The 24,823-nt window shown below is 38.4% G+C and overlaps 2 protein-coding genes across 3 annotated transcripts; one reads left to right on the top strand and one right to left on the bottom strand.

Moving 5' to 3' along the window:
• The first annotated feature begins 1,223 nt into the window (after window positions 1–1,223).
• gjb9a (gap junction protein beta 9a) lies at window positions 1,224–6,743 on the top strand. Of its 2 annotated transcripts, none has more exons than XM_061062996.1 (4): window positions 1,224–1,368; window positions 3,516–3,728; window positions 4,238–4,539; window positions 4,634–6,743. In XM_061062996.1, exons 2-4 carry the CDS (start codon window positions 3,558–3,560, stop codon window positions 4,971–4,973), a joined length of 813 nt encoding a protein of 270 aa, XP_060918979.1. In that variant the 5' UTR covers window positions 1,224–1,368; window positions 3,516–3,557; the 3' UTR covers window positions 4,974–6,743. The 2 variants fall into 2 exon arrangements, with proteins under 2 accessions (XP_060918979.1, XP_060918981.1); XM_061062998.1 differs by having other exon boundaries at window positions 1,255–1,364.
• Window positions 6,744–18,814: 12,071 nt separating this feature from the next.
• bsdc1 (BSD domain containing 1) lies at window positions 18,815–24,823 on the bottom strand. Its single transcript, XM_061062516.1, has 11 exons — window positions 24,753–24,823; window positions 24,147–24,201; window positions 23,664–23,780; window positions 23,349–23,516; window positions 23,203–23,257; window positions 22,260–22,375; window positions 22,025–22,093; window positions 21,309–21,393; window positions 20,721–21,212; window positions 20,441–20,544; window positions 18,815–20,344 (listed from the first exon to the last, which is right to left on the bottom strand). The coding sequence occupies exons 1-11, from the start codon at window positions 24,761–24,763 to the stop codon at window positions 20,315–20,317; spliced, it is 1,302 nt and encodes a 433-aa protein (XP_060918499.1). The 5' UTR covers window positions 24,764–24,823; the 3' UTR covers window positions 18,815–20,314.

The following is a 24,823-nucleotide window of genomic DNA, read 5'->3' on the forward strand; positions in this document are numbered from 1 at the left end:
AATGCCAGTCATCCTGCAATGACATGAAAATACTTTTTATGTTTGTTTGTTTAAAGCTGCATAAAATCAGACTGTTGACATTTAAAGACTACAACATTTTCATTTTAATGGTTTTTTTTTTTTTTTAGATTTTTTTCAATCAGTTTAGGAGGTTTGCAGCCCAACTTTTCATTATGTGCCTCAATTGTGTCTGCCTACATGAGTTAACACTAAAGACAACCATGTGATGTTTATCTTAGCCTGAAGCCGTTAACCTGCAAGCCTGACAGCATTGTCTTCCATGTACACATTATACAGCATTAAGCACTGTTGCAAGGTTTCACTATACACATTTTCTCAAATGTTTGTATTTCTTATCACTATTGTTTTTATCTTAATTTGTTTTACTCTAGTTCAATTACATTGATGAAGCTAATGAACCATTCATAAACTTTACATTGCAGGTACACTTTATATGGTCTTGCATATTGTAGAACTTCAAACTGCCTTTTTTTTATACTCCATGCAGCCACTTTATCCCAAAATATGCTTTTCCAAGTAGTTACTAACTTGGATAGACATAATTTATTTAACTCATATTTTAAATATTTTTTTGCATTACTATTTCAATGGAAGAGGGTCACTAAAAAAAAACAGCTCTGATTCTTCTGAGATTAAAGTCTGAATTCAATTATTTGGATTCCATTTTTTTCTAGTTAGAATTCTAACTTTAATCTCATAATTCTGAGATAAAAGTCAAAAGAGAAAAATGTCTTTTTTTAGTTTCCATTATCCTCTTCCGTATTCTCACTGTGTTACAACAGAGAGGGTGTGGCACCTCTCTGTTAATTTGTTTTCCTACAAACACACACATACCCTACACAGACACACACACACACACACACACACACACACACACACACACACACACACACACACACACACACACACACACACGCACACACACACACACACACACACACACACACACGCACACACACACAGAAACAGACACTCACACAGAATTAAACACATACAGACACTTTTGGATGGAAACTCTGTCTCCCATTTCCGTTGTATCTCATTTTATTACCCATTCATGAGGTGTTCTTTTACATGCGTTTAGGGGAGTGGAGTCTTACTGTTTGTTGCACACAGACAAGACAGGGCATGCAACATCTGTGTGTGTGTGTGTGTGTGTGTGTGTGTGTGTTTAACGTGTGACGTAGTTGCTGCTGAATCTGGTTTGGCAGGATTTCTTAGGGAGGGGCAAGTAAGCTGAGACATAGAGAGAAAAAGAGCAGAAAAGTTCAAGCTAGTTTTCATTTCCTTTCTTAAACTTTAAAGCTGGAAGCGAGTACTGATTATTGCGTTTGGTTTCAGCTGTAGGTAAGGTTGTTTTTTATTTGATTTTTGTTTAACTTTCTGTGTCACATGCTTAAAGTCAGTGTGGTGAACAATAGCCCAAATGTTTTAATTCAACACAGATTAAAGTTATAGTTTTTTTTACTTTAAATCAAGGTGAAAACAAGTTTTTAATTATTACAGCACATGTTAAGCTACATTTATTCCATCTAAAAGTCACAATGGAAATACACTCTGCCATGACTAATACAACATTTTATCTGTGGCAAGATTTAGAGCAATCAGTGTAAACATGGAGTTCCTAAAAACAAAATGTGATGTTCATATGAAGTGTAGATTCAGTATACAGAGAAGCTTTGGGAATGTAGTCCTCTTAAGTTACCACATACATTTCAACCTTAACAGTTTGTTGGGTTTCAGTGTTACAGGAAACTTAGCTAATGCTTTTTTTTTTTTTTTTTTAATTAAAACTGTTCTCCACTTGATTTCCCATAAGGCTCGAATGATAGTTTCTAAGGAAAGAATAACATAGAATCAAAAGGTGTCTTGTGAGTCAAAGTAGGTGCAGATGAAATTTACTGGACCATTTCTGAAGTCTTATTAAAGGTAAATTTAGTGATATCTCCATAAGCATCTTTATTGCTATGAACCCATATTTCAGACATCTGTAAATGAAAGTTAAACTAAGTTGTATTGGAGTAATTTGAGGCTTGAGCATGTTAATGCTGTCCTCAGAGATGAGCAAATCCTTTTTTCTAATATCTAAATATTGTAATCTTTTCTTAACATTGTGTAATCCAGCACTGCTGCACAAACTATACTATAACTAGATGATGTTATTCCCACATGGATTTCATTTATCCTTATGACAAAATAGGATTTTATAATGTCAAGAATGAGTTTAGTTCAGAGACAAAATCCCTGTTCTATGAGAACCTAGCAAAACTTAAATCTGTTAAACTGATTGTTATAAAACTTCAACAAAATATGTAATAAAATATGTCAACCTGGAAATAAACAAACTTGAAACATTTTAATGATTTAATTAGTGAAAAGTGTCAATGTTTGTAACTTTAATACATCGTAAATAGCAAATGTACTGCACTTACATTTTCCAGTTTTCTGACCTTCATAGCGCTTTACGCTACATGTCAGCATTCATCCTTTCGCACACAAGTTCACACTGATGGTACAGGCTTCTTTTCAAATTGTCAGGATAGTTATCAGAATCTAATGAATGCATTCAGACACATGTAAAAACTGATGGCTATACCTTCAGGAGAAATGTTAGGTTAGGTGGTATTATCTTATTGTATCTTAAGTAAACTCAGAGGTTACATTTAAAGTGGACGAATGACATTGAAGTGTTTTTTTAGTTTACTTCATTACTTTCACACTTATTTCAAGATTTTCACTGTGTTCATTTAAAAGCAGTATACAAACCAGAATTGAAGCTTACTTTTAACACATAAATCCTCTATTTGGACACATTAACATTGGCCAGGGTGGAGTAAACAGACATATTAAGCCACCAGCTGGTAAGCTTCAAGATGAAGCTTCAAGAAACCAATGTGTAAAACTATGAATGAACTGTGACTTTTACTTGGTATGCAGCAACAATTCCCAGTCTCAGTTGAGAAAATTAGAAAATTAAGGGTAATAGCCAAGATGTCAGTAGCCAAGTCAGGCAAGTGTACCCCATGGATTAAAGAAACCTCAGACGTGAGGTCCTTTAAAAATGATGGTGGGCAGATTAACTTCAGTTAACTTAAGATAGAGCCAACCAGGCTTTTTTCAGTCTTTGTCATTAAATTAACTGACCGAGGTTACAAATTTTGCAGCAGTAGTAAAAAACCCATAAATAATTCCTGTTCTCTGCCCTTTTCTGCTTATCTCATGGCTTATGTTATACGGTCATAAGTAAGAGAGGGGTTTGGTTGTATTTATACTTCTGAGGAACAATTTTTGAATAATGTCAGGAGCAGCTTCAGTTTGTTGTTTATGATCTCATTAGCAGCTTGAGTATAGTCAAAATAACTGCAGACAGTGCATCTTTATACATGTTATCTGTCCTGATGTATCTACTAGTTTAACATTTTCATACAATCATTTTATGTGTCTATCTTTTAGAGATATGGAAACATAACACTTCTTTTTTCTTCTCTTATAAGGATTGATTTGCGTCCGTCTACTGGACCAGTTGAGCAGCAGGCATGAACTGGTCAGGACTGGAGAGCCTGTTGAGTGGAGTCAATAAATACTCAACTGCATTTGGGAGGATTTGGCTGTCCATGGTGTTTGTTTTCCGTGTCCTGGTTTTTGTGGTGGCAGCACAGAGAGTTTGGGGTGACGAGAGCAAGGACTTTGTGTGTAATACGCGCCAGGTAAGATTGAGGAACAAAGATTTTTAAAAACTAAGTGTTCAGCCTGAAGGTCCACTTTAAGTATCAAGCAATAAAGCTGTCTTTCTCTTCACATATAGATCGTTATCAGGAGTTAATTCTCAATCACAATTACACAGAAACAACAAAATGCTTTATTTTGGTGCTTCATTAAGTGTTTCAGGAGGAAGTCATGCTGTCGGAATATTCCCCATTTCTTTATCGACATATGCACACTTAACCTATCCCCTAACCAAGGCCTGTAGGTTTACATGCATTGTAGCCTTTTACCCGTCACCATGACTGTCCTCACTCACTCCAGGGAGCACTATATTGTTTTGTAATTATTACTCATTTCAATTGAATTAGCTATAATATCAAATTAATAATTGTGTTAGCAACTCCAAGATATCTTTTTTTCTGGCACAAAGGCAGCAATCATTTTATTAATCTGAGACACTCACTAGAGGAAAAGCATACTGTTTAAAAAAGATATTTCCCTCTTTCTACAGCCTGGCTGTACCAATATCTGCTATGACCACATCTTCCCCATCTCCCACATTCGTCTGTGGGCACTGCAGCTGATTTTTGTTACCTGCCCATCACTGATGGTGATGGCTCATGTTAAATACCGTGAAGGAAAGGACAAAAAATATGTGGAACTGCACCATGGCTCCCACCTGTATGTCAACCCTGGAAAGAAGAGAGGGGGGCTATGGTGGACCTATCTGCTTAGTTTAGTCTTCAAAGCTGGATTTGACACATCGTTTCTTTACATTCTTTACCGAATATACCATGGATATGACTTGCCCAGGTAAATCTTGTTTCATTACTTTTCAAATTGTATTTAAGAAATCTCTTACTTTACAGGAAAAATGTTTGACAGCTGATCTACTCTTCACTTTTAGGTTATCCAAGTGTTCACTTGACCCATGCCCCAACACTGTTGATTGCTTCATCAGTCGTCCAACAGAGAAAAAGATCTTCATGCTGTTCATGGTTGTATCCAGTGCATTGTGCATCTTCATGTGCATCTGTGAGATGATATATCTCATAGGCAAGCGAATCACCAAATTAATGAGGGTCCGCCAGGAAAATGAAAGGCTCCTGTTTGCTGAACAGCATGAACTTGCCGTTATGGCCCCACCCAGAACCCAATATCGCAAGACTGACCCAACAGCTGAGAGCCAGATGAGCTTGAACAGGAGGGAAAAGGTCAGAGAAGCTGGTGTTACTACAACGCTGTAGGACTCAGCGGTCACTTAACAAGGTTTTTTTTCATAACAGATGGCCACATGACAGGAACACATTACCTAAGAAAGTCATGAAATCAAGAGACTGTTAAAAGGTAATTCCTGTAAACCAATCTTTTGATCCAGCTGAACCATTCATGACTCTCCATTGGGAGGATCTCCAACACTAGCTGGCTGTATATTGTATTAGACACTATTTGAAGAAGAGGACTACAAGTATTAATAGTTTTCATATTACTTTTCTTTCTTTGTAACATGGTCTAATCAACGTATGCCTATTGAGAGACACTCAGGATTGTGGATATGCAGTTTTGACTATGTTTGATTGTTTATAATATGTCAACATCAATATTTTATGTTCATTAAATGCAAAACCATAGTGTATATGTTGTACATTACAGCCGTTGGTTTCAACAACACAATTAATAGTTATATTGAGTGTGTGGCTGACAAAAAAAAGCCTCTGGCGCTTTTAATTTTTCCCCAAAAAAGGGAACAAACTTGGAAACTCAGAAACCCACCTGTGTGCTGTCACTGACTTTTGGGAAACACATCAGCTTTCCGCCCAGAAACATCCCATGTCAACCAAAACATGAAAATCCAGGCAAAGGACATGGGTATCTGTAGAAACCACCACACATGTATAGAGGCCCATAAGTGATGATTTCAGAAACACATAAAGGCATTTGGGGGTGTTGCCATCAGCAGCATTTTGTAGGAGTTGCAAACAAATAGAATACCCGCATTAAGTCTGCTAGGCGGAACTGGATCGGACAAAACATTTTATGTAAGTATGATAAAGTGTTGTAGTGCAGGGAGGAAATAGAAACGTCACAGAGCATGAGATCATTGTATTGTTATTGTATTATTATGTTATGGTATTGTTCCTCAATTGCATCCATTCCTGCTTTAAGTGAGTTTTGTTATTACTGAGTTATTTATTAATAACAAAGTAATCTATTGCTCTCTCTCTCTATGTGTGTGGTTGGTGATGAAGAGGGTGTGGGTTTTTTTTTTTATCGTGTGAAACACCTTGTGTTTTTATTTATCTTTGCTTATAATTTAAAGTCTGATTGAATGATTGTATTTTCACATGTTTCTTTTAGTTTTCTTTATTTATGTTATCAGGTTTGCTCTGGCTAGTCAAGTGGAAAAACATGAAATGTTTCTTAAACATGATTGTCCACTGGAGAAAGTGAAAACCTCTGCTACATCCCCTAAAAGGCATTGCCATTTTAAGCAGGCGCGATGCAGCAGGTTGTTGCCACACCCACACTTTAACTGAACGTTAAAGTTTGTAATTTAAAACGTAATTTTATTCCCCACACTTTTTAGCAAGGGAGTCATTGATGAAAACCTATTGGTCAAGTCAGATTTATTGAGTGGCAATTCAGCCAATCATAGCTGTTCGACCAACCCATCAGGCCAGAGAAGAGTTAAAAGACATGCATTCAGAAAACAATACTGTTTCTCATCACTGGCTGAGTTAGAGATATAAAAATGGATGGAGCATCTCTCTGAAAGATGGTCAGTCACTTAAACTGATGTTTCTAAGATGTATTCCACTTCACAAAACAACATACGATTTGCTAATGTCTAAAACATTAAACATTTTGACCTGTTGGTCGTTCTTTCAGCAGCTGTTACGATGAGGCGAAAGTCCCCTTTGCATTCTTTGAAAACAAAAGCACATTTGATATAAAAACCAGAAATAAAGAGACTTGCTTACTGCAAGGAACGCAAAATAAAATAATCTCAAAGAGCAGTTTTTTGAGTCATCCTTTGTTTAGAGCTTAAAATAACTGGCGCTTTCTCACAACAGATATTCATATTGTAACGTTCTGCTCAATGAAGTTACGAGACATTCTTCAGCTTGCATGGGGTTTATTACCAAAACTTAATACAGGCTATTGTAGGCCGTAGCCAACGCCAAAATAAAAAACCTACAGTCTCTCTGTGAGTAACGGTACTCGTCAGCTTAGCTACCACACACACACACACAGACAGACACACACAGACACACACAGACACACACACACACACACACACACACACACACACACACACACACACACACACACACACACACACAAACACACCTGTAAGGACACAAAGAGTCTCACATATTTGGATGCAGTCATTGGGTGTATCCGAATTGCAAAGTGCTTACACAATCTGTCAGTAGTCAGTACCTACTATCCGTGCTGTATACTTTTAGTACCTATTGTTCAGTAGGCGCGCACAGTTGGCAGATATTTGTTCCTACTTCGTCTGATTCATTCAGTGTGGAAATGGTGTCATTTGAAAGATGCGTTACCCGAACCGGCCGCATCAAACCTTGTTTTTTTGTTTGTTTAGCTTTATTCAAGAACAGTAATGCGCATATACAGTCAGGTAAACAAAAAACAATATCATAATGTAAATCAAGTAAAAAACAGATTAAATAATAAAATAACATACAGTACATAGGCCTACAGGAAAGTACTACAAATGAAAGACAGTAATATACAGTATATAAAGTAATAGCACACGTATCCCCATCACATTTCTTTGTGCCAAAGCCACAGCCCCAGACAACAGCAGTTGCCTCCCTTCCTCTCCCAGCCAGGCCACCCAAATGTCCCTCTTCAAAACAAGCGTAGCGCTCCCCACAGGGAGTTAATGAATCTCCCCCACATTGTTTCACTACAATACTTAAGACAAAGGAACAGTAAATCACTTGTTTTTTGTATCTTTGTTTTAGGCAAGGAAGACTTTATAAAATCAGCTGGTCTGACATCTTCCACAGAGGCCAAGCGTAAATTAAAACAATCTGTTAAAAGTTATATATCCTGTGAAGCAAGCTATTGTTAACAATATAGTCTTGTAAAATAAAACAAAAATCACACTGAATCACACAGCAAAAGGTTTGATAGAAAGGTGATGTATTCTTTTCGATTTTACAATCAACAGAACCTAAGAAAGACACCGTTAATTTCAACCTTAGTCTGCACACGTGTATACAGTGGTTAGGCTGGGGGCTCATCCCTTTTTCACCTGTGCTTGGACCTTTGCTAGATGACCTGCTCATCTACTGTGCCAGAAATGACCTTAGACCAGCAACTCTCCGAGATGAAGAGTCCTCTCTGCCATACACTCTTGTCACCCAGAGGAGCTGATCGAATTCTGGTGCTCTGTGACAGTGAACAGTGAGATGGCTACCATAGTCACCCTCAGATAAAACACAGAGATCCTGGTTAATATTCAGTGACAGCTTTATTTTAAAGTGCTATTTTTCTTTACATTATGTTGCCCTGTGTTTGAAAGGCCAAATGCTGGAGGGTTGTGTTGGATTGAGTTTTCCACCATATTTTGACGGTCAAAAAGTCATCCAGGATCTCTATACTTTATTTAGAGAGAGAAGAGCGACCTGCATGTGGTGTGGCTAGACCTTGCCAACGCGCACGGCTCAGTGCCGCACAAGCTGATAGACTTTGCCTTGGGATTCTTCCACATCCCAGATTGTGTCAAGAACATCATCACCAGATACTGTACTTCAACTACCTGCAGATGGGCTTCACCCTGGAAGGCTACACATCAGGATGGCAACAGCTGGAATGTGGCATTGCCATGGGATGCGCCATCTCCCCAATCTTGTTTGTGATAGCCTTTGAGATAATCCTCATAGGGGCAAGGCAGGTGGTGGGAGGTATCAAGTTACCATCAGTGGAAAGGCTTCCCCCGCTTAGGAGTTATATGGACGATGTCACAAGCATCCTTCAGACGGCTCCTCAATTGCCTTGATGAGCTCATCACATGGGCAAGAATGAAGATCAAGGCTGAAAAATCAAGAAGTCTCTCGATGAGGAAAGGGCTACCACAGAACCAGACCATCTTTGTTGCTGGTGGAGAGCCCATTCCACGGCTGGCAGAAAAAACACTCAAAAATACACAAAAATATACCCTATCTCGATAAGTGACCATGCCCCTGTATCTTTCTCCCTCAACATGAACTACAAAAAACTTTCCAACACAAGATGGTGCTTAAATACCTCTTTACTCAAAGATTCAGATTTTGACATATACTTTAAAAGGGAGTGGGCATCCCTGTTGGAAATAAATGACACACCTGAAATATCACCAACAACACTATGGGAAACGGCCAAAGCAGTAATGAGAGGTAAAATAATATCGTATTCATCCTGCAAGACAAAAAAATAAACAAGGATGGAAAAGGATTTGGAAGATGAACTTAGACAATGAAATGACTCCTATGCTAATAATCCAGCAGAACTAATCTACAACAAACTAACAGAAGTTAAATTCCAACTCGATTAAATAATTAATAAAAAGACGCAATTCATGATCGAAAGATTAAGACAGGAGAAATTCGAACACAACAATAAATCTGGGAAATACTTAGCAAACCAACTCAAGCGCAATACAGACAAATCATTAATCTCTACAGTAATGGATTAAGAAGGAAGGCCAATGTTAACAACTGAAGACATTAACAACACTTTCAAATCATTCTATGGCAAATTATACTCCTGTGTCAAGGAACCGGAACCATCAGACATTGACTCCTTTCTAGAAAGCCTTAACCTTCCCAAATTAACAAAGGATCAAGCAAATGACTTAGAAAAACCATTCACACAAAATGAATATTTTATAGCACTAAATCAAATGCCAAACAATAAATCACCAGGTCCAGATGGCTTCCCTGCTGAATTTTATGAACATTTGTGGAGCACAATCTCGACACTATTCATTAAAATGTGTCAAGAAACTCAGCATACATCTAAAATTCCGCAAAACATGAACACAGCTATCCTCTCATTGTTACCAAAGCCGGATAAAGACCCAACACAATGCTCGAACTATCGTCCAATATCGCTTATTAACACAGACATTAAAATAATAAGTAAAGCTCTATCCATTCGCGGCTTGGTGGGGGCCTAGTTGCGTGCCTCTCTGATGGCCTTCTCTGGCCCCGCACTTCATTGCTGTGAAGGCTCATGGTGGATGGTGTGGCATTGTAACATTTTGGTTGCATTTGTTGTATGATAGCTGTGCAGTATGGTAAAAGAGTTGGGGGAAAAAAAAAAAAAAATAATAATATTGTTTTCTTCATGGTTGCATTCTGTGGCCTAAGTTGTGGGTGGCAACTTTACTTTTGCCTTATAATCGTGTGTACAGTACGTCCGAATGCACTGGTGATTATTGCATCTGTGTCTCATTATCTTATAGAATGTGCCCTGGGGTATGATCCCTGTGCATTGAGAGTGTGTGTGTGTGTGTGTGTGTGTGTGTGTGTGTGTGTGTGTGCGCATGTGCGTGGGTGTGTGTTTGTGGGTGCGTGGATGGGTGGGTACGCTTGTGTGTGGGGGGCTGGACTGTTTAACCTGTTATGTGTCATTAGGCTATGTATTCCTGTGTTTACTTGTAATGTTACTCTTTTTTTGCTTTCATTCCGAGTCTTCTAAAGACAGATCTCTCAAGTTCTTGGGTTGTCCATTGCTCTGGCAATTGACTCTCTATATGCCTGAAAAATTGTCCTCCCGTTTTGTCCTTTGTGTCACTGTTTGTTTTGTTATTTCATGAATAAAAGGAAAAAAAAAAAAAAAAAGATAAGGGAATATCTGCATGGGTTCAGATTGATATCTTTGATTTGCAAGAGATTGAATCTGTAATAATCCTGCTAATGTTGCCCTCTGTTTTAAAGCTGCATATTTGTGCAAGACGGGAAAGAATATTTCCTGCAAACATGCACGGTGACTTGGTAAGATAACGTTTATCAGCTGAAGTCAGATCAGTGCGGGACCACCAGGAGAGGCTGCTGGGACGGAAACTTCTTTAAAGTTGAAACAACTCTCCTTCTGTGGTGTCATGCAAATCTAGTTTTACTGTAAACGCCCACTAGGAGCATCAATGCTGAAAAATGTTGTTAGATACATCATATGACAGTGATATAAGGCATGATGGGATGAGTGTGTCGTATGATAATGCTTTCATTGATTTGGTGCTAAAATCCAAACGATGACATTTACAGCATAAACATGATTTTTTTTTCACTATAATGACTTAAATGGTCTTCTGCTCTAATCATGTCAAATTTTGCAACTTTTTCTAAAATTTCTTTAATCCTTTGACCTTCGATTGCTCCTATTTCTTTCTTTAAACCACACAAAGTAAAGATTATGTTTAAAGCTGGAAAAAAGAAAAAAGGATAGCTATTTAAGAGGAAAAATATATATAATAAGACAGTAGTATAACTATTGTTAATAAGAAACAAATCCAACAATATGATCAGTTTTATGAATTTATGTTTTAAGACAAAAGTGTTCCCGCTACTTTCTATTGAAGATTCTTTTTAACATGGGCCAGCCTGATAAATTAAATGTTTGAAAATTAAACTAATGTTAAATATTCTCACATAATCACGACATAAACAGGGTTAAAGTAATTAACTTTTGCCACTGACTTAGGAGCAGCCAGGGATGTGAGCTAACAAGTGATATCCACAGAAACAGTAGAATCGACCTGAGAGGCAGAAATCAGAATAATTTAATATGGCATAGAGTTTACATTACCTCAGTGTTAGACAAGACTGTTGCTTACTTAGTATGATCCTGTAATACTCCACCTTCTTATAACTTAAAGTTAGACAGCACTTTACCTGATAGTGATACAATCTGGGACATGTGCTACTCATACATAGAAGCCACGTGTCCTCTCTCCTCATGTATTCAGTGAGCCTAGGAAAGGGACAGAAGGATGAGCAGAACCGGTTTGAACTGGTTTTTGTTATCCGTGGAAACTTTTATCTCTGAAGTGCAAACACATCAACACCTTCAGTTTAGAAAAAACTCACTTTAGACACTAGGTGGCGGTATTGGGCTGTTGTTTAGGTTATTGATCAATAAATTGGGCCAGTTGTTGTATGCCCTGAAGCAAGTTCAACATATCCAGAATCTCTTTAAAGTAAGCTAGTTCGACCATGCCAGAAGCCCCAGATAACGATATCTGGTAGCATGAGCTGGTTGTGAACTTTGTCTGTTAACTCAGGCGTTCTGCTTCAGGCTCTAACCCTAACGTCTTCTTATGCACAAAAGCGCTGAGTGCAGGCGGTCCAATATAATGAGGTGTGATGATGACATTAATATGGTAAAACAGGATCCTGCAGCTGCAGATAAAGAACGACAGTGTCTCCTGTTGATTTCTTATCTCTAACTACTCACAGTACAGCTGTGAAACATAAACAATGAGACATGATTTCAGCATTGTGAGCAGAAACTGCATTCAGTTTGATTATTTTGCTTCATGAGAAATATGCAGAAGTAACTTGACTAAGCCTATTTGGCCTGATGACCTTTAGTCAGAGAGGACCTGATGAGTTGGAATCAGAGTCTGGACTGCTGTTTCTTTTGGGCAATGATTTTCTTGAAGACAGGAAGAAAACAATTTAAAACTTGGACTAGACTTCTTGCAGTATCATAGAGTTATAATCTGTTAAAAAGCTGTTGCTAGTCTTCGTTACATTTTAAGAAAGAATATGTTACTAAAATTACTTTTACATTTCTTTAAACATGATGCTGATAGCAGTTACAATAAAAACTGTCCAATCATATGAGAGATGAGTTTACCTTTGACTGCTATGTGAAGGCGTGCTCTTCAGAATCAGCATGGTAAAGACATGATGATGGCGTCCACCGTCACAACCTGCTGCTTCAGTCTGGCTGCTTCATGGTCACCTACAGGAAAACTACAGAAATGCAATAATAGTGCTTCAGGTTATTTATCAGAGGATGTACTCTATGCTATGCAAAGTATAATACTTTTTTTTTAGCAATAATCCCTCAAAAAGATTTGTGACTTTACTCTTATTATCTTGCTTTTAATGCCAGATTCCGTTTGTTATGGGCCTACACATACAAGAATGAGGCAGGCAGTTGGAAATTCATTGAGGAAAATATCATTTCTGAACATAGCAAGTCTGTGTCTTTATCAGCTTTATGGTTTCACCCAAAAACCAACTTTAAAATAGACAATTCTTTAATTCAGTTGTCCTGTGATGTTGTAAAAACCTTGCAGAAGTGTTTATCCTTCAATGGGTCGTCTTTACCATCATGCCCTTTATGGAATAATCCCTTATTAACAGCTGGTGATATAACGCTGAAAAACAAAACGTGGCAACTTCGAGGAATAAACCAATTAAGGCAGATAATGAAGGATGGTGAAATGGTGCCTTTTAACGAGTTAAAAAATCATTTTGACTTAAGTGATGTCGACTTTTTCTCATACTTACAACTAAAATCAATCGTGGGGCTTCTTGTCTCAAAAAGCACCTCCACAGGACTTAAAGGTGACAATTGGATAATAGACTGAGGAAGATGGCTTCAGGAAAAAGACTTGTTTCTAATCTACATAGTTTGTTTTCCACTGCCTCCTTGGACAGCTTATCCTCCATCAAACACCAATGGGAGAGGGACTTGGGCATATCTCTGACCACTGTACAGTGGGAGACTGTTTTAAAAAACACAACAGCCTTATCTAAATGTGTAAGATATAACATTATTCAAATTAAAATTTGACATAGGACTTACATCACACCAACCAGATTAAAGAAAATCGATGATTCCCTCTCATATTTGTGCTGGCATGGCTGTGGTGGGGCAGGAACACTGATCCACTAATTGTGGCATTGTCCTTCCGTGAGGAGTTTTTGGAATGAGGTTATCTAGAGATTGATTTTTAAGTAAAAATACCACCCTGTCCGTTAGTCTGCCTTCTTGGCACTAGAGTAAGAAACTCTTGTACATGAAGAAATATTCTGCCTCTTCCAAATATTAATTTTAAATTTCAGCCCCGCAGCAGATGGAGCGGAAGAAAGTCGAGCCTGTTATTCTTACAGTCTGTGCACACTGATCAGACTGACAAACTGTTAATGTTAGTAATAATGCAGACCATCTGGAAATATTCTATTTTTTTATTACTATAAGAGACCTTAGCAGACATATTTATTTTAGCTTCTTTAATATGATCTTGAGCACAGTGAAGTTATAGTATCATGAAGCACAGCAAGTAAGTTTATTAGGATTCCCCCTGCCCCCCCGGGATTTGCTAGGTTTACAGCAGAACAACTAACTTTGAGTGAGTAAAGCAAAAAGATAAAAACACCTAATGCCACATGAAATCGTGCTGTCATGGTTACAGAGAAGTCGCTAAGGGATGTCCCATTCCTATTAACCATTTCAAGCCCTTGCAGCCTTGTGCACTCAATTACTTTCCAGGTGATATCAATTAAATCCGTAAGGGCTGAGGTCTCAGGCTTTAGGGAGGACATCGAGATTCAGCCACAGTCTATGCTCCAGGGCCGAAGTTGTAGATTTCAACTCCGGGGCTAACCCCCGTCACTTTTACTGAACAGCAGCAAATAGGAAGCAGACTCGGAGAGTCCAGCTTGTTTCTTGTGGAGTCGGGTTGTTTATTATTGCACACAGAGCTCAAACTGTACATGTACTTCAGATACTGACTCGTTTCTCTGCTCTGACACTGCTCCGGTCCCCGCAACAACAACGTGACTTGCGCAAGCCCCGATCGAACACAGACACTAACCTCCACTCTCCCTACCCTCACTTGCTTCACCACCCACACATATGTTCACTGAGCTATACAAACAGATATACGCTACTCGTATAACACTATGTTAGAGTTTGTGGAGTCACAAAGTAAGCCGAAACCGACGAATGTCAGACAAATATAGATGACTTGTCAAATGCCTTGTCGAAACAATGCCGATAAGGGTGACTCCTTAAGTCTAGTTTCTGTTTCATGTCTTGTGTTTGTCGAGTGTTGCTGTCTCTATCGATTGGATGGATTTGGGGATATTTGTACTTGCACGCAATCTAAAATGGACACAAGCAGTCTGAACGATGTGAGAAATGAAAGCCCGAAAGTACCGTGGATGGACACCTCCAAACCAAACCTTCTGCCTGTGCCACTGTTTGAGTCAGCAGCCCATTTGCATCCAGATCTTGTGGTGACACTTGCGCCTCTGGTCTTATCATCACTAGAGTCTCTAAACATCATCAGAGCCCTGCACTTTGCCACCTTGTACTCCTCGACCACTGATGATAGGGGAAGCTGTAACTGCCCAGGCCCTTCCTTCCTTCTGTGCCAAAGCGTTCTCTTGCCTAGTTGAAGATGATTGTTGTCATTGCTTACACTTTCCTCTCAGCGGTTCCTGTTAATGTAATCTCCATAACCCTGTCAAGATCCTGGTCTAGTTGGTTCCAGCTTGCGTTATTACTCACAGGGGGGCCACTTCACTTTCTCTCTTGCAGGTTGGGTGTCCAGGGAGGCGTTAGTTCCTCTTGTGGATTTGTGGTGGGACAGGTGCTGAGAGGTTTCCAGTGCTGTGGGGTGCTTCCTGACTGGGATCCTCCATCATCTCAGCAAGTGTCTCCACTGTGTGTTGCATCTGTCTTTCCCCGCTTCCATATTTGACCTTGGACTGATGTATCTTAAGTCCCTTTGCATTCTTGCTATCCTTCCCGCAATGGCACTTTACTTCTAATGCCTCCCCTGTTAGTGTTGTTTGAGTGAGCCGTCTCGTTATCCGTGTGTTTTCCGTAGCCGTTGCCATTGTGTCCATTGAGTCTCTCATCCTCCCCCCCTCTCGGGAGACTCTGGGGGTATTCTTCCAGCTGTGGCTCAGTTGGTAGAGTCGTTGTCAACATGTCCGATGTGTCCTTGGGCAAGACACTTAACCCTGAATTGCTCCCGCTGCTGAGGCGGTGGTGTATGAATGGGATTAGTTACCTCTGATGGATGATACTACATAGCGACGACTACCATCAGTGTGTGAAAGGGTATGAATGGGTAGGTGTGACATGCAGTGTAAAAGCGCTTTGAGTAGTCGGAAGACTAGAAAAGCGCTATATAAACTCAAGTCCATTTACCATTCATTGTTCCGTTTCGTATCTTTGCTGGTGCCCTCTTGCGAGTGCTACAAGTGAGGTTGCTAGCCTCACTTGCCCGTGATAGTCTTTCCTGGAGGTCATCTGTCTTTCCACAGTCACCAATCTTCCTTGGTTGCCATCCAGCCTTTCCTGGAAGTTCCTGGTGTACCAGATAATTTACTATGATCTACACTACTGTGATCGGCTGATTAGGAAGGAGACATCTGATAGGCCACAGACAATTTCCCTGTTAAAAAAATATACTATTGAAAAGGGGGAGTCATGCATGACAGTTTGTGAATGCAGGTTGAACTGTTCGTATTTAAATAAAACAAGATCCAAATGTGTTTTTGATGAAAATTGCAAATACTTTTAAATTCATGTGTATATAATATTTGTGTGCATTTAAAAATAAAAATAGAGTAATTCATATATAAATCACAAAATACATTTGTGAATCGCTCTGTGTACATCCATGAATATTGAGACTGATCAAACTCCATACTTTAGGACTTTTAGTGTTTGATTAAAAGTTTAAGACAGAGGTACTTGTTTAGACCGAGGCTGGGCCAGGTAGTAGTATTGTAGTAGTACTCTATCGTTGTATTAATTTTGGAGCACACATTTAAATTCACTAATAGATATAATTCCTTTGTTTAGCCACACTAGGTTATAGGGTGCTGTTTAGTTGTTGTTTGATTTGGGTAGTTAAAATAGTATAGTTTACAAACATTGACTTTCAACAATGGAGCGAAGGTTCGATTCCCAGCAGGGCTGAGAGTTATGTAGCTCATCAATTAAACATATGAAATGAGATCACATTTGAGATCTAGCCTGCTGAACACTCACTATTCAACATCTTTTAAGCTATGGGCTATTTAGACTTGTTTTAGGATAGAATATGATTCATAGCACAAAATGTCATACTAAGGAGAGCTATAGCATATCAGATGTGCCAAATAAGAAACATTGTCTTCAACATGAGTTCATTTTTATTTTATATTTTATTGTGTCAGCTTGAAACCATACAACCATGTAGTGTAGTCGAACAGGAATGTGCATGGCGAATAAAATCCCAAATAATCCATGAACCAATAAATAACACGTCTCGATTGCACTTCATTTTATTGACCACTAGATGTCCTAATCGGGCAATGTATCATTGAAGCCTCGAGTAATGAACCACTTTTTTAATCAGGCCTCGAAGCTTCAACAACGCCTCGATCAGCCATCACTGCACCACCAATTGTTCAAAAGACTTCATTACTACTGAAGTTAGAAACACAGGCCTTAGGTCATTTAGCTCTTTGGGAGATTTGTTTTTAGCCACTGAGAAAACAATAGAATCTCTCATCAGTTTCGGGACTTTGTGCAAGACCCAGAATGGGAGGGGGGGCTGTCTAATAGCCCCTAAATATGCATCCAGAGGAACCCCTTTGTCTTAAATGCAAACCTTAAGGGAGCTGGAGTTAATTCATCCCTCCGCCACCCACTCTCCAACCTAACCAAACATTCTATCAAGAAAACACTTCATTGAACAAAGTGGCCCGTACCCAACAACATTAAGAAAGTTGATGGTTTGAGAGTGTTGAGGTGTTTCAAGAGTCACAACAAGTTGTTTTGTACACCCACACAAGGCTAATCAAAGAGGCTGCCCTTTCTCTCTTTGGGGTAGGGACAAAACAAAGTTTAACATAGTTACAGATGTTTGTTCCTATGGGACAAAGGGTATAACTACTTTGTAATGTGCTTACCTATAACCAGCAGTAATGAAAGAGCCACACAGAAACAGCTCTATAGTCAGCTTCCATGTTACAGATATAGCTCACTTTCCATGTTTCCCTTCACAATTACCTAAATAAACCCTGCTGATACCAACATTACCATATAAATATTTAATTGATCACTTTCTGTTTCTTCTCTACAGAGTGATTGATGACTGATGTTGAACATGTCTGTGGCATGGATGTTGCAGGTCAGAAGGAGTTGCAATTCTCAGTTTGGCTGCTTGAATGGTTTAACGTACCATCTGGTGACCATGTATGAACACTGATTCCTTAAATTCAACATAATTATTTGAAGAAAGAATCTTGTTCACAGTCACATTTAAAATGCATTAAAATCTGACACTTGTTAGTCAGTGAAATTTAAAAGCATTTATTATTGGCATAAACCCAATGTGTGTGGAAACATTACTCAAGCACATATAGCTTAAATTTGATTTGGTTTCAAAGTTTTCACCAATACTGACAGTCAAGCCATATTTTGGAGTAGGTGTAAAGAAACTTAAAAAGCTAAAATAGTTGTATACACAGTGATCCTATCATTTCATTTTGAGAGTATTTATCAGATTTTTTTCTACAACTTAGTTACTAGATATTGAGGGTAGAAAGGAAAAAAAATGTCCAGGTTACAATATCTTTACAATAGCAGTTATCCACTCATTATACATACAACCCTCAGTCCTCGTATGTACAAAAGATAAACCACATTTTGCAAATTCATTTCAATATTCTGGATGCAGTAGTATACTCTGAAGATGAAAATTTAAAGTAAAACTAATAGGGTCGGCTCACGTTGTTTGCTGGTTCACACAGAGTACCAGAAACTCTGGATTAAAAATATATATATTTTAAATAAAACTCCTTGACTTGGTGACTTGATGTTTTTACACGGAAGATAAATAACTTAATTGGTGATGACACACTTGGTGGCAACTTGAACAAATAGTTTTGGTATGTGTGAAGATGTACAGTGCATTGCTTACTCTGTAGTTACAGATACTCCACCAAGACAGTGTGCTGTATCCTGCTGTGGTTTAAACAGATTTGTAAATTTTTGTTTTTTTAAGAAGCTAAATGGCAATATTGAGTGACTTTTAAATGCACAACTCTTCACCTTTTTGCCACAAATCCTTTAATGACAATGATTATTTGAAATACATAGTGAAATACTCAACTTAAAAAAAAAAAAAGAACTTGACAGTTTTTAAAACAGTTGTTTAGAACAGCTTTGATTACTGGTAGTTCAAAGTGTGTATCTCAATGGGAAATACACAGCTGAGGATTATAGACATGCAACACATTGTCAGAACACATAAACTTGAAGAACAGCCAATGTCTTTACAAAACACATATAACTCAATAATACCATCTGCCCAATGTTTTGCATGTTATTGCACGGAAAGCAATCCAAAGCACATTAAACAATAATAAGCAAGGATTTAAGTATAAATATTACATCTGCAGTCTGACTGTATCTCTATATTTTCTTAGTGACATTACAGATGATAAAATGTGAATCAGAATAGCATGGCAAGTGCACGTTGCACATTGTTCTACTTGGCACAGTGCCAGCTAAACTATTTTGTCCCAAAGCATAGGCTGGCAAAGAAAATCAAACTTAATAGATATTTTGTATTTTCCAATAAATGTAAATACCAAGAGATTCCAACCTACATTTAAGGAAAAAAATCCAGTACCATGACAGCTGGACCTGTTTGAAGTGTGTATAAATTCAAAAATTATTTATTTATTAACATATAATAATAATTAGTGAATTTCATCCACCCAAATAAGACAAACTGATCAACAACTCAAAGGAGTGAAACACTTATAAATGACAGCAAGTTAAATGTAGCCTGTGACAAGCTCATAATCAAATGAATATGATAAGACAATTGAGGGGAAAGAACTGATATTGACACATAGATTTTGAATAACAGGGGATTAACTTGTGACGAAAACATCTCAAAAGCATTACTGTGTGTTTTTAAGGCCATATATCTAGAATCGGAAGTTCATCAAAGATTAAAGGTGCTCTGAGAATGAAGGCAAAATAGTTTCTCTGTTTTTGAAGATTCTCTTTCATCATGAGGAGGAAATACTCACAGGGGCACTGGAATTAAATACATGTATCATTAATTCAAAAGTCATTGGCCCAATTTTTCATCTTCGAAAGGGGACACAGCACTACAATTTGTTTTTGTTTTTTTGCTGCTGCAAGTCATATGCCAAACTTGAAATGTACTTGCAACTTACATGATTAATTTAATGTAGCAAAGAAAAAAGGAGAACAGCCATGCTGCTGTGGAACCTTTCACAATCTTGTCACCGTGTGTCTTTAGGGTGATTACAACCTGGTTCTATTACTAGTCTCTTTCACTCTCTGAGCCTGAAGTTTCTCAAAAAAATAGACAATGGCCATCTGCACTTTACCAACAGTTAAGTTAACAATCAAATGCTAATTGCCTTTGACTTCCAGTTGTCTTTTTTACAGGTTTACCATGGTCCAAACCTGGTAGAAAAATATCCAACTGACAACCATAACTTTGTGACAGTATGGACAGAGTGTTAAAACACAGAAAGCATGGTAATTTCTATCGCAGTGTCTCTCAGTCCCAGTTCTCCCAGTCTTCATCCAGCTATTAGAATAGCAAAATAGTTGATGAAATTTATTAGATTTTTCACATTTTCATTTAACATTACACTAAATGTCACAAGTTGAACTATACACTTACCTCTCCAGATGCTTCTATTTTAGAGAGTGCCAGCTGGACTTCTTCTTCTGTCATATCCAAGTCGAAATCTTTCTCCCAGTCCTCACTCACATCTGTGCTTGACCCTGAAGGGTGATAGACACATTTTAACTATGTTTGCCCCTTTGTTTGACTCTGCTGCTTCTGCTAAGGCATTTAGTTGAAAACTCATAACCAAAATACTAAACTTTACCTTTTTCAGTCACTCCTTAAATCAGACTATCTCACTGCCAACTGAAAAACACATCCCGGTATTTCATACCTTTCTTGCCATTGTTAGATGGTGTAGATTTCCCACTGTCAGAATTAAGCTCAAACACTCTCAGGTCCTGTGGCCCTTCTTCCTTTGCCGCTACTGGTTTGGAGATGGGGGCAGGCGTCCTCTGAGATGTCTCATCAACAGTGACCTCTGGCAGGGTGACAGCCTCTTCTTGGGCCTCAAGAGGTAAGTCCCTCTGTATAGGCCTCTGCTTTTCTTGTGTCTTGACTTCAACATCTTCCAAGCTAGCTTCTGTCAGTTTCTTGGCCAGCTCTGTTGCAACTGGCTCTGTCTGCACTTCCACTTGTGTTGGCTGGCTGATACTATCGCTGCTAACTGAGTAAGTGACATCGTGCTCTTCGCAGGGAGAAAAGATGGGGCTAGGCAGAGTTGTTCCTGGAAGAGTTGTCGAGGGTCGGGGCAGGTCCATTGAGTCGTTGTCCAACTTGGTTGTAAAGCTGAGCTGTGATGATGACGTTGCACCAAGAAAGTCATCTGACAGAAAATGCCGGACAACAGAATGGCAGAGTAAGTCAGAGGTTTTGAATTATATGTACAAATCAACCATACATAAAGCTAAAGATAGCCTACCCTCTTCCTCCTCCTCCCAGCCCAGGGTCTCTGTGTGAGAAGTCTGTTCTGCCCTCTGCTTTAATGCCAATCTCCTTGCTTCCTCCTTAAAAGACAATGAAAGGGACTTTTTTGCAATACAGTAAGAATTTCAATGTGGGTATCTTTTATATTTTAAGCAAAGCTCATTACAAATAAGACACAATTCATGTATTATACATTTTTTAATGCTTAAAAAATCAAGGGAAGCTACTAGAAAACTGTAACACCTTTATGGTTTAGAAAAATAAGGGTCTTGTTACCCTTTGAGATCGATGCAAGAACCCCCTTTTATGTCAGGGTTACTTCTCCTGTTTCCCAATTAGAATGACTTACGACTTACAGATACTAATAATTTATCACTGAAGACTGATTTAGCAATCAGTTGATTGGTTAAAATTGCTTTTCATTTTTTTTACCCCAAATACATTCCTTTACACTATTATGGATTTGTTCATGACTGTCAACCATAAATGATGAACAATGACATGGGCAGTCTGCCACACCTTATTTTAAACACAGTTTTAAAACGTAACACAAATCTACCGTACAGTTCACTACCTCTTCTACTGTGTCAAAAAATAAATATATACTCAGTTTCATTGACATCAGGTATTCTCAATAGCTTATATATATATATATATATATATATAATTAATATCCTATAATAAGTTGATGTTATTAGAAGGCATTATTACCTGGTCCAGCTGGAAGACTTTGTAGAAATATCTCTGCCAGAATTCAGAATGGGCTACAGCTGCTGGCACCTGTGAATACAAAAACTGTCCTTATCTGATTCAAGACACCTCTCATCTTGATAATAAAAAATAGTTCCTTTGGACAAAAATATCAATCAATGTGATATACTGTATACTGTAAGTTCAAAACAACTGTTTACTTAAAGAATAGGACTTGACAGGAAGTAATATATACCATTTTAGTGTAGAGGGCTCGTATAGAGGGACTGTTGACCAGAAGTTCTGAGATTTCTCCCTGATTATCTTCCAAACTGAAGGTAGAAAGCCAGTTTTCAAATTTCTCTGGAGGACCTGCACAAAATAACTATTCATTTAAGTACCCTATAACATGTCAAAACAAGAGTATCAGTGAATAAATACAAAACATATATAATCCATCTCCATCCATAATCCTAAAAACACCTCACAGTTTGTGGTGGCTATTTGTCATGAAAAGACAAAAAACAAATTAAAATCAATTTACAAACTAACTGCATAAACTTAACAAACGGCCACTGATGCACCAATCCAGTGAGATCGTACGCAGGCAATAATGGCAATGTCCAGTCGGGAATCACTGTTTCTTCATTTTAATTCGAACAAACATTTCATGCTGCATTTCATTCATTGACCTGCTAAAAAAAACCTGTGTCCCTTCCTGGTGCATCAACCCCAGTGACACACACACACACACCTGCAACATTTAAATAGTTCCCCTCAACCCAAGTGCTTGGCAAGGTGCCCACTGCCCCCTGGTGTTTACAAACAAAACAAAAAAACAAATAACTAGAAAATGGCTCCTACAGTTATTGCATTTTAAATTAAATAGTGGACACACACACACACACACACACACACACACACACACACACACACACACACACACACACACACACACACACACACACACACACACACACACACACACACACACACACACACAGATAAAGAATGTAATTAACTCATAGTCGCCAATGTGTTGTAATGTACAAGTAATTTAAAGAAAATTGTATAAAGTTTGAACAGCTACAGTGAAATACACTAGATTTATAGCATAAGTGTTAACACAAACACAGTATAACTAATGCCTAACTAACACTCTGGTGGAGGCCTTTCACTACGTCAACATAGAACCTTACCATCAGGTTCATTGCAGTATGTAGCAGGGTCTGCTTGCAAACAGTAGAGACGTGCCTGCAGGAAAAATAAATGCTTGATTGTTGCTGCTTTGTTTTAATGTGTAATGAGAAATGAGCTACAAGTAAGTAAGTAAACCTCTGCCCACCTTACAACTGTCATAGACCTCTGTGGTTCCGGCTGGCGTTGCCACCAATGTAATCACATCACAGTCGATGGTTTTGTCAGGAGATGGAGCAAGTGTGTCTGATATTACTCCTAAGAAACTAGAGAGGCTCTTCTTTACCTTTTCTGTGGTCTCAGAGGAACCTTCCACCTGGAGAGAAGTTCAAGTAGACAAGTAATAATAGAGTTTTACTACTAATAACCTTGTAAGATGTGCGTATGACATGGATCAGCTGAAATCTGAACACACATAAAATAATAATAAATAAACTATTAACAAGGTGAGACTGCAACCTACCGCAAGCTTGTTTCTGACAGCAGTGGCTGTAGCAACAATGGAGCAGGTGGTGTCATGTTGCACTACAGTAGAGAACTCTGTGAGGTCTCGCTTAATGAATTCTAAGGCCTCAGATGACTACAAAAAAAGAGCAAATAAAAAGGGTTCAAAATTCAGGTTAACTTCATTTTCTCCATTATGAGTTGTCCATTTTACAGGCATTTCACAAAATATTGAAAAACAAATGCCAAAAGAAGACAGCTCTATACAGCTTACACCAGAAATACACACAGAGGGTTTATGAGAATTAATAAACACTCTCTTAAACACCATTTGTTTTAAATTGTCTTACAAGAAATGTATTGCAAATTGAACAGTTACTGCCTTCACAGTCTGGTCCTGCTTAAAGATAATTAGAAGAGTTTCATCTTTGTTTGAAAATGCTGTTCAACCACGTTTTGGTAGTTCTCAGTTCGGACTTGATGACCTCCTCTGGTGGATTACCTTGTCTCTGACGGCCTGGTAGCTCTGCTGCAGCCATCCTCCCCACCAGCCTTCTCTGAGAAATGCATTGTAGAGTGTTATCTACCACTTTAAACCATTATGTATACTGTATATATAATGCAAAACCGCAATGTAAGTCCGTTGTACCCTATGAAACGCTCAAAATAATAATAGATAGTCCCTTTAGCTGAACTTCAGACTTACTTCCAGTGCCTCTCGGACTAACCTAACACACACAAAGCCTTAACATGTTAACATCAACTAACACAGACATTTAACATAATTCGTCGAAACAGAAGAATATTGCGATGCTATCGTCGAAAGTAAGAAACAAATGTTAAAAACATGTATAGAGACTGTTTTTTTAATGCGTTGTTCAAGCCTATAGTCACCATGGCTATGCTAACGCTAGCAGGGCTATGTTTTGGTAAACAAATCCACTTCCTGAAGTGATTCCATGAGTTGTGAAGTCCAGCTTTGAAACTAATTAAGCAAAATGTAACGACGTGCGACGCAACGAGGAACACGATATGCACACGGTGTCGGTGCTCTCTGCTTCTTAAAGTTATATTTTGAAACGAAAAGTCTTTTTGAGTTCACACTCACCCTTCAGCCATCTTCAGACGATGACATCATCAGTATTTACTGAACTCCAACCCCTTCTTCTTCTGTAGTTT

This window comes from Labrus mixtus, chromosome 18 (genome assembly GCF_963584025.1).
Source record: "Labrus mixtus chromosome 18, fLabMix1.1, whole genome shotgun sequence".
In the NCBI taxonomy this organism is placed as follows: domain Eukaryota; kingdom Metazoa; phylum Chordata; class Actinopteri; order Labriformes; family Labridae; genus Labrus; species Labrus mixtus.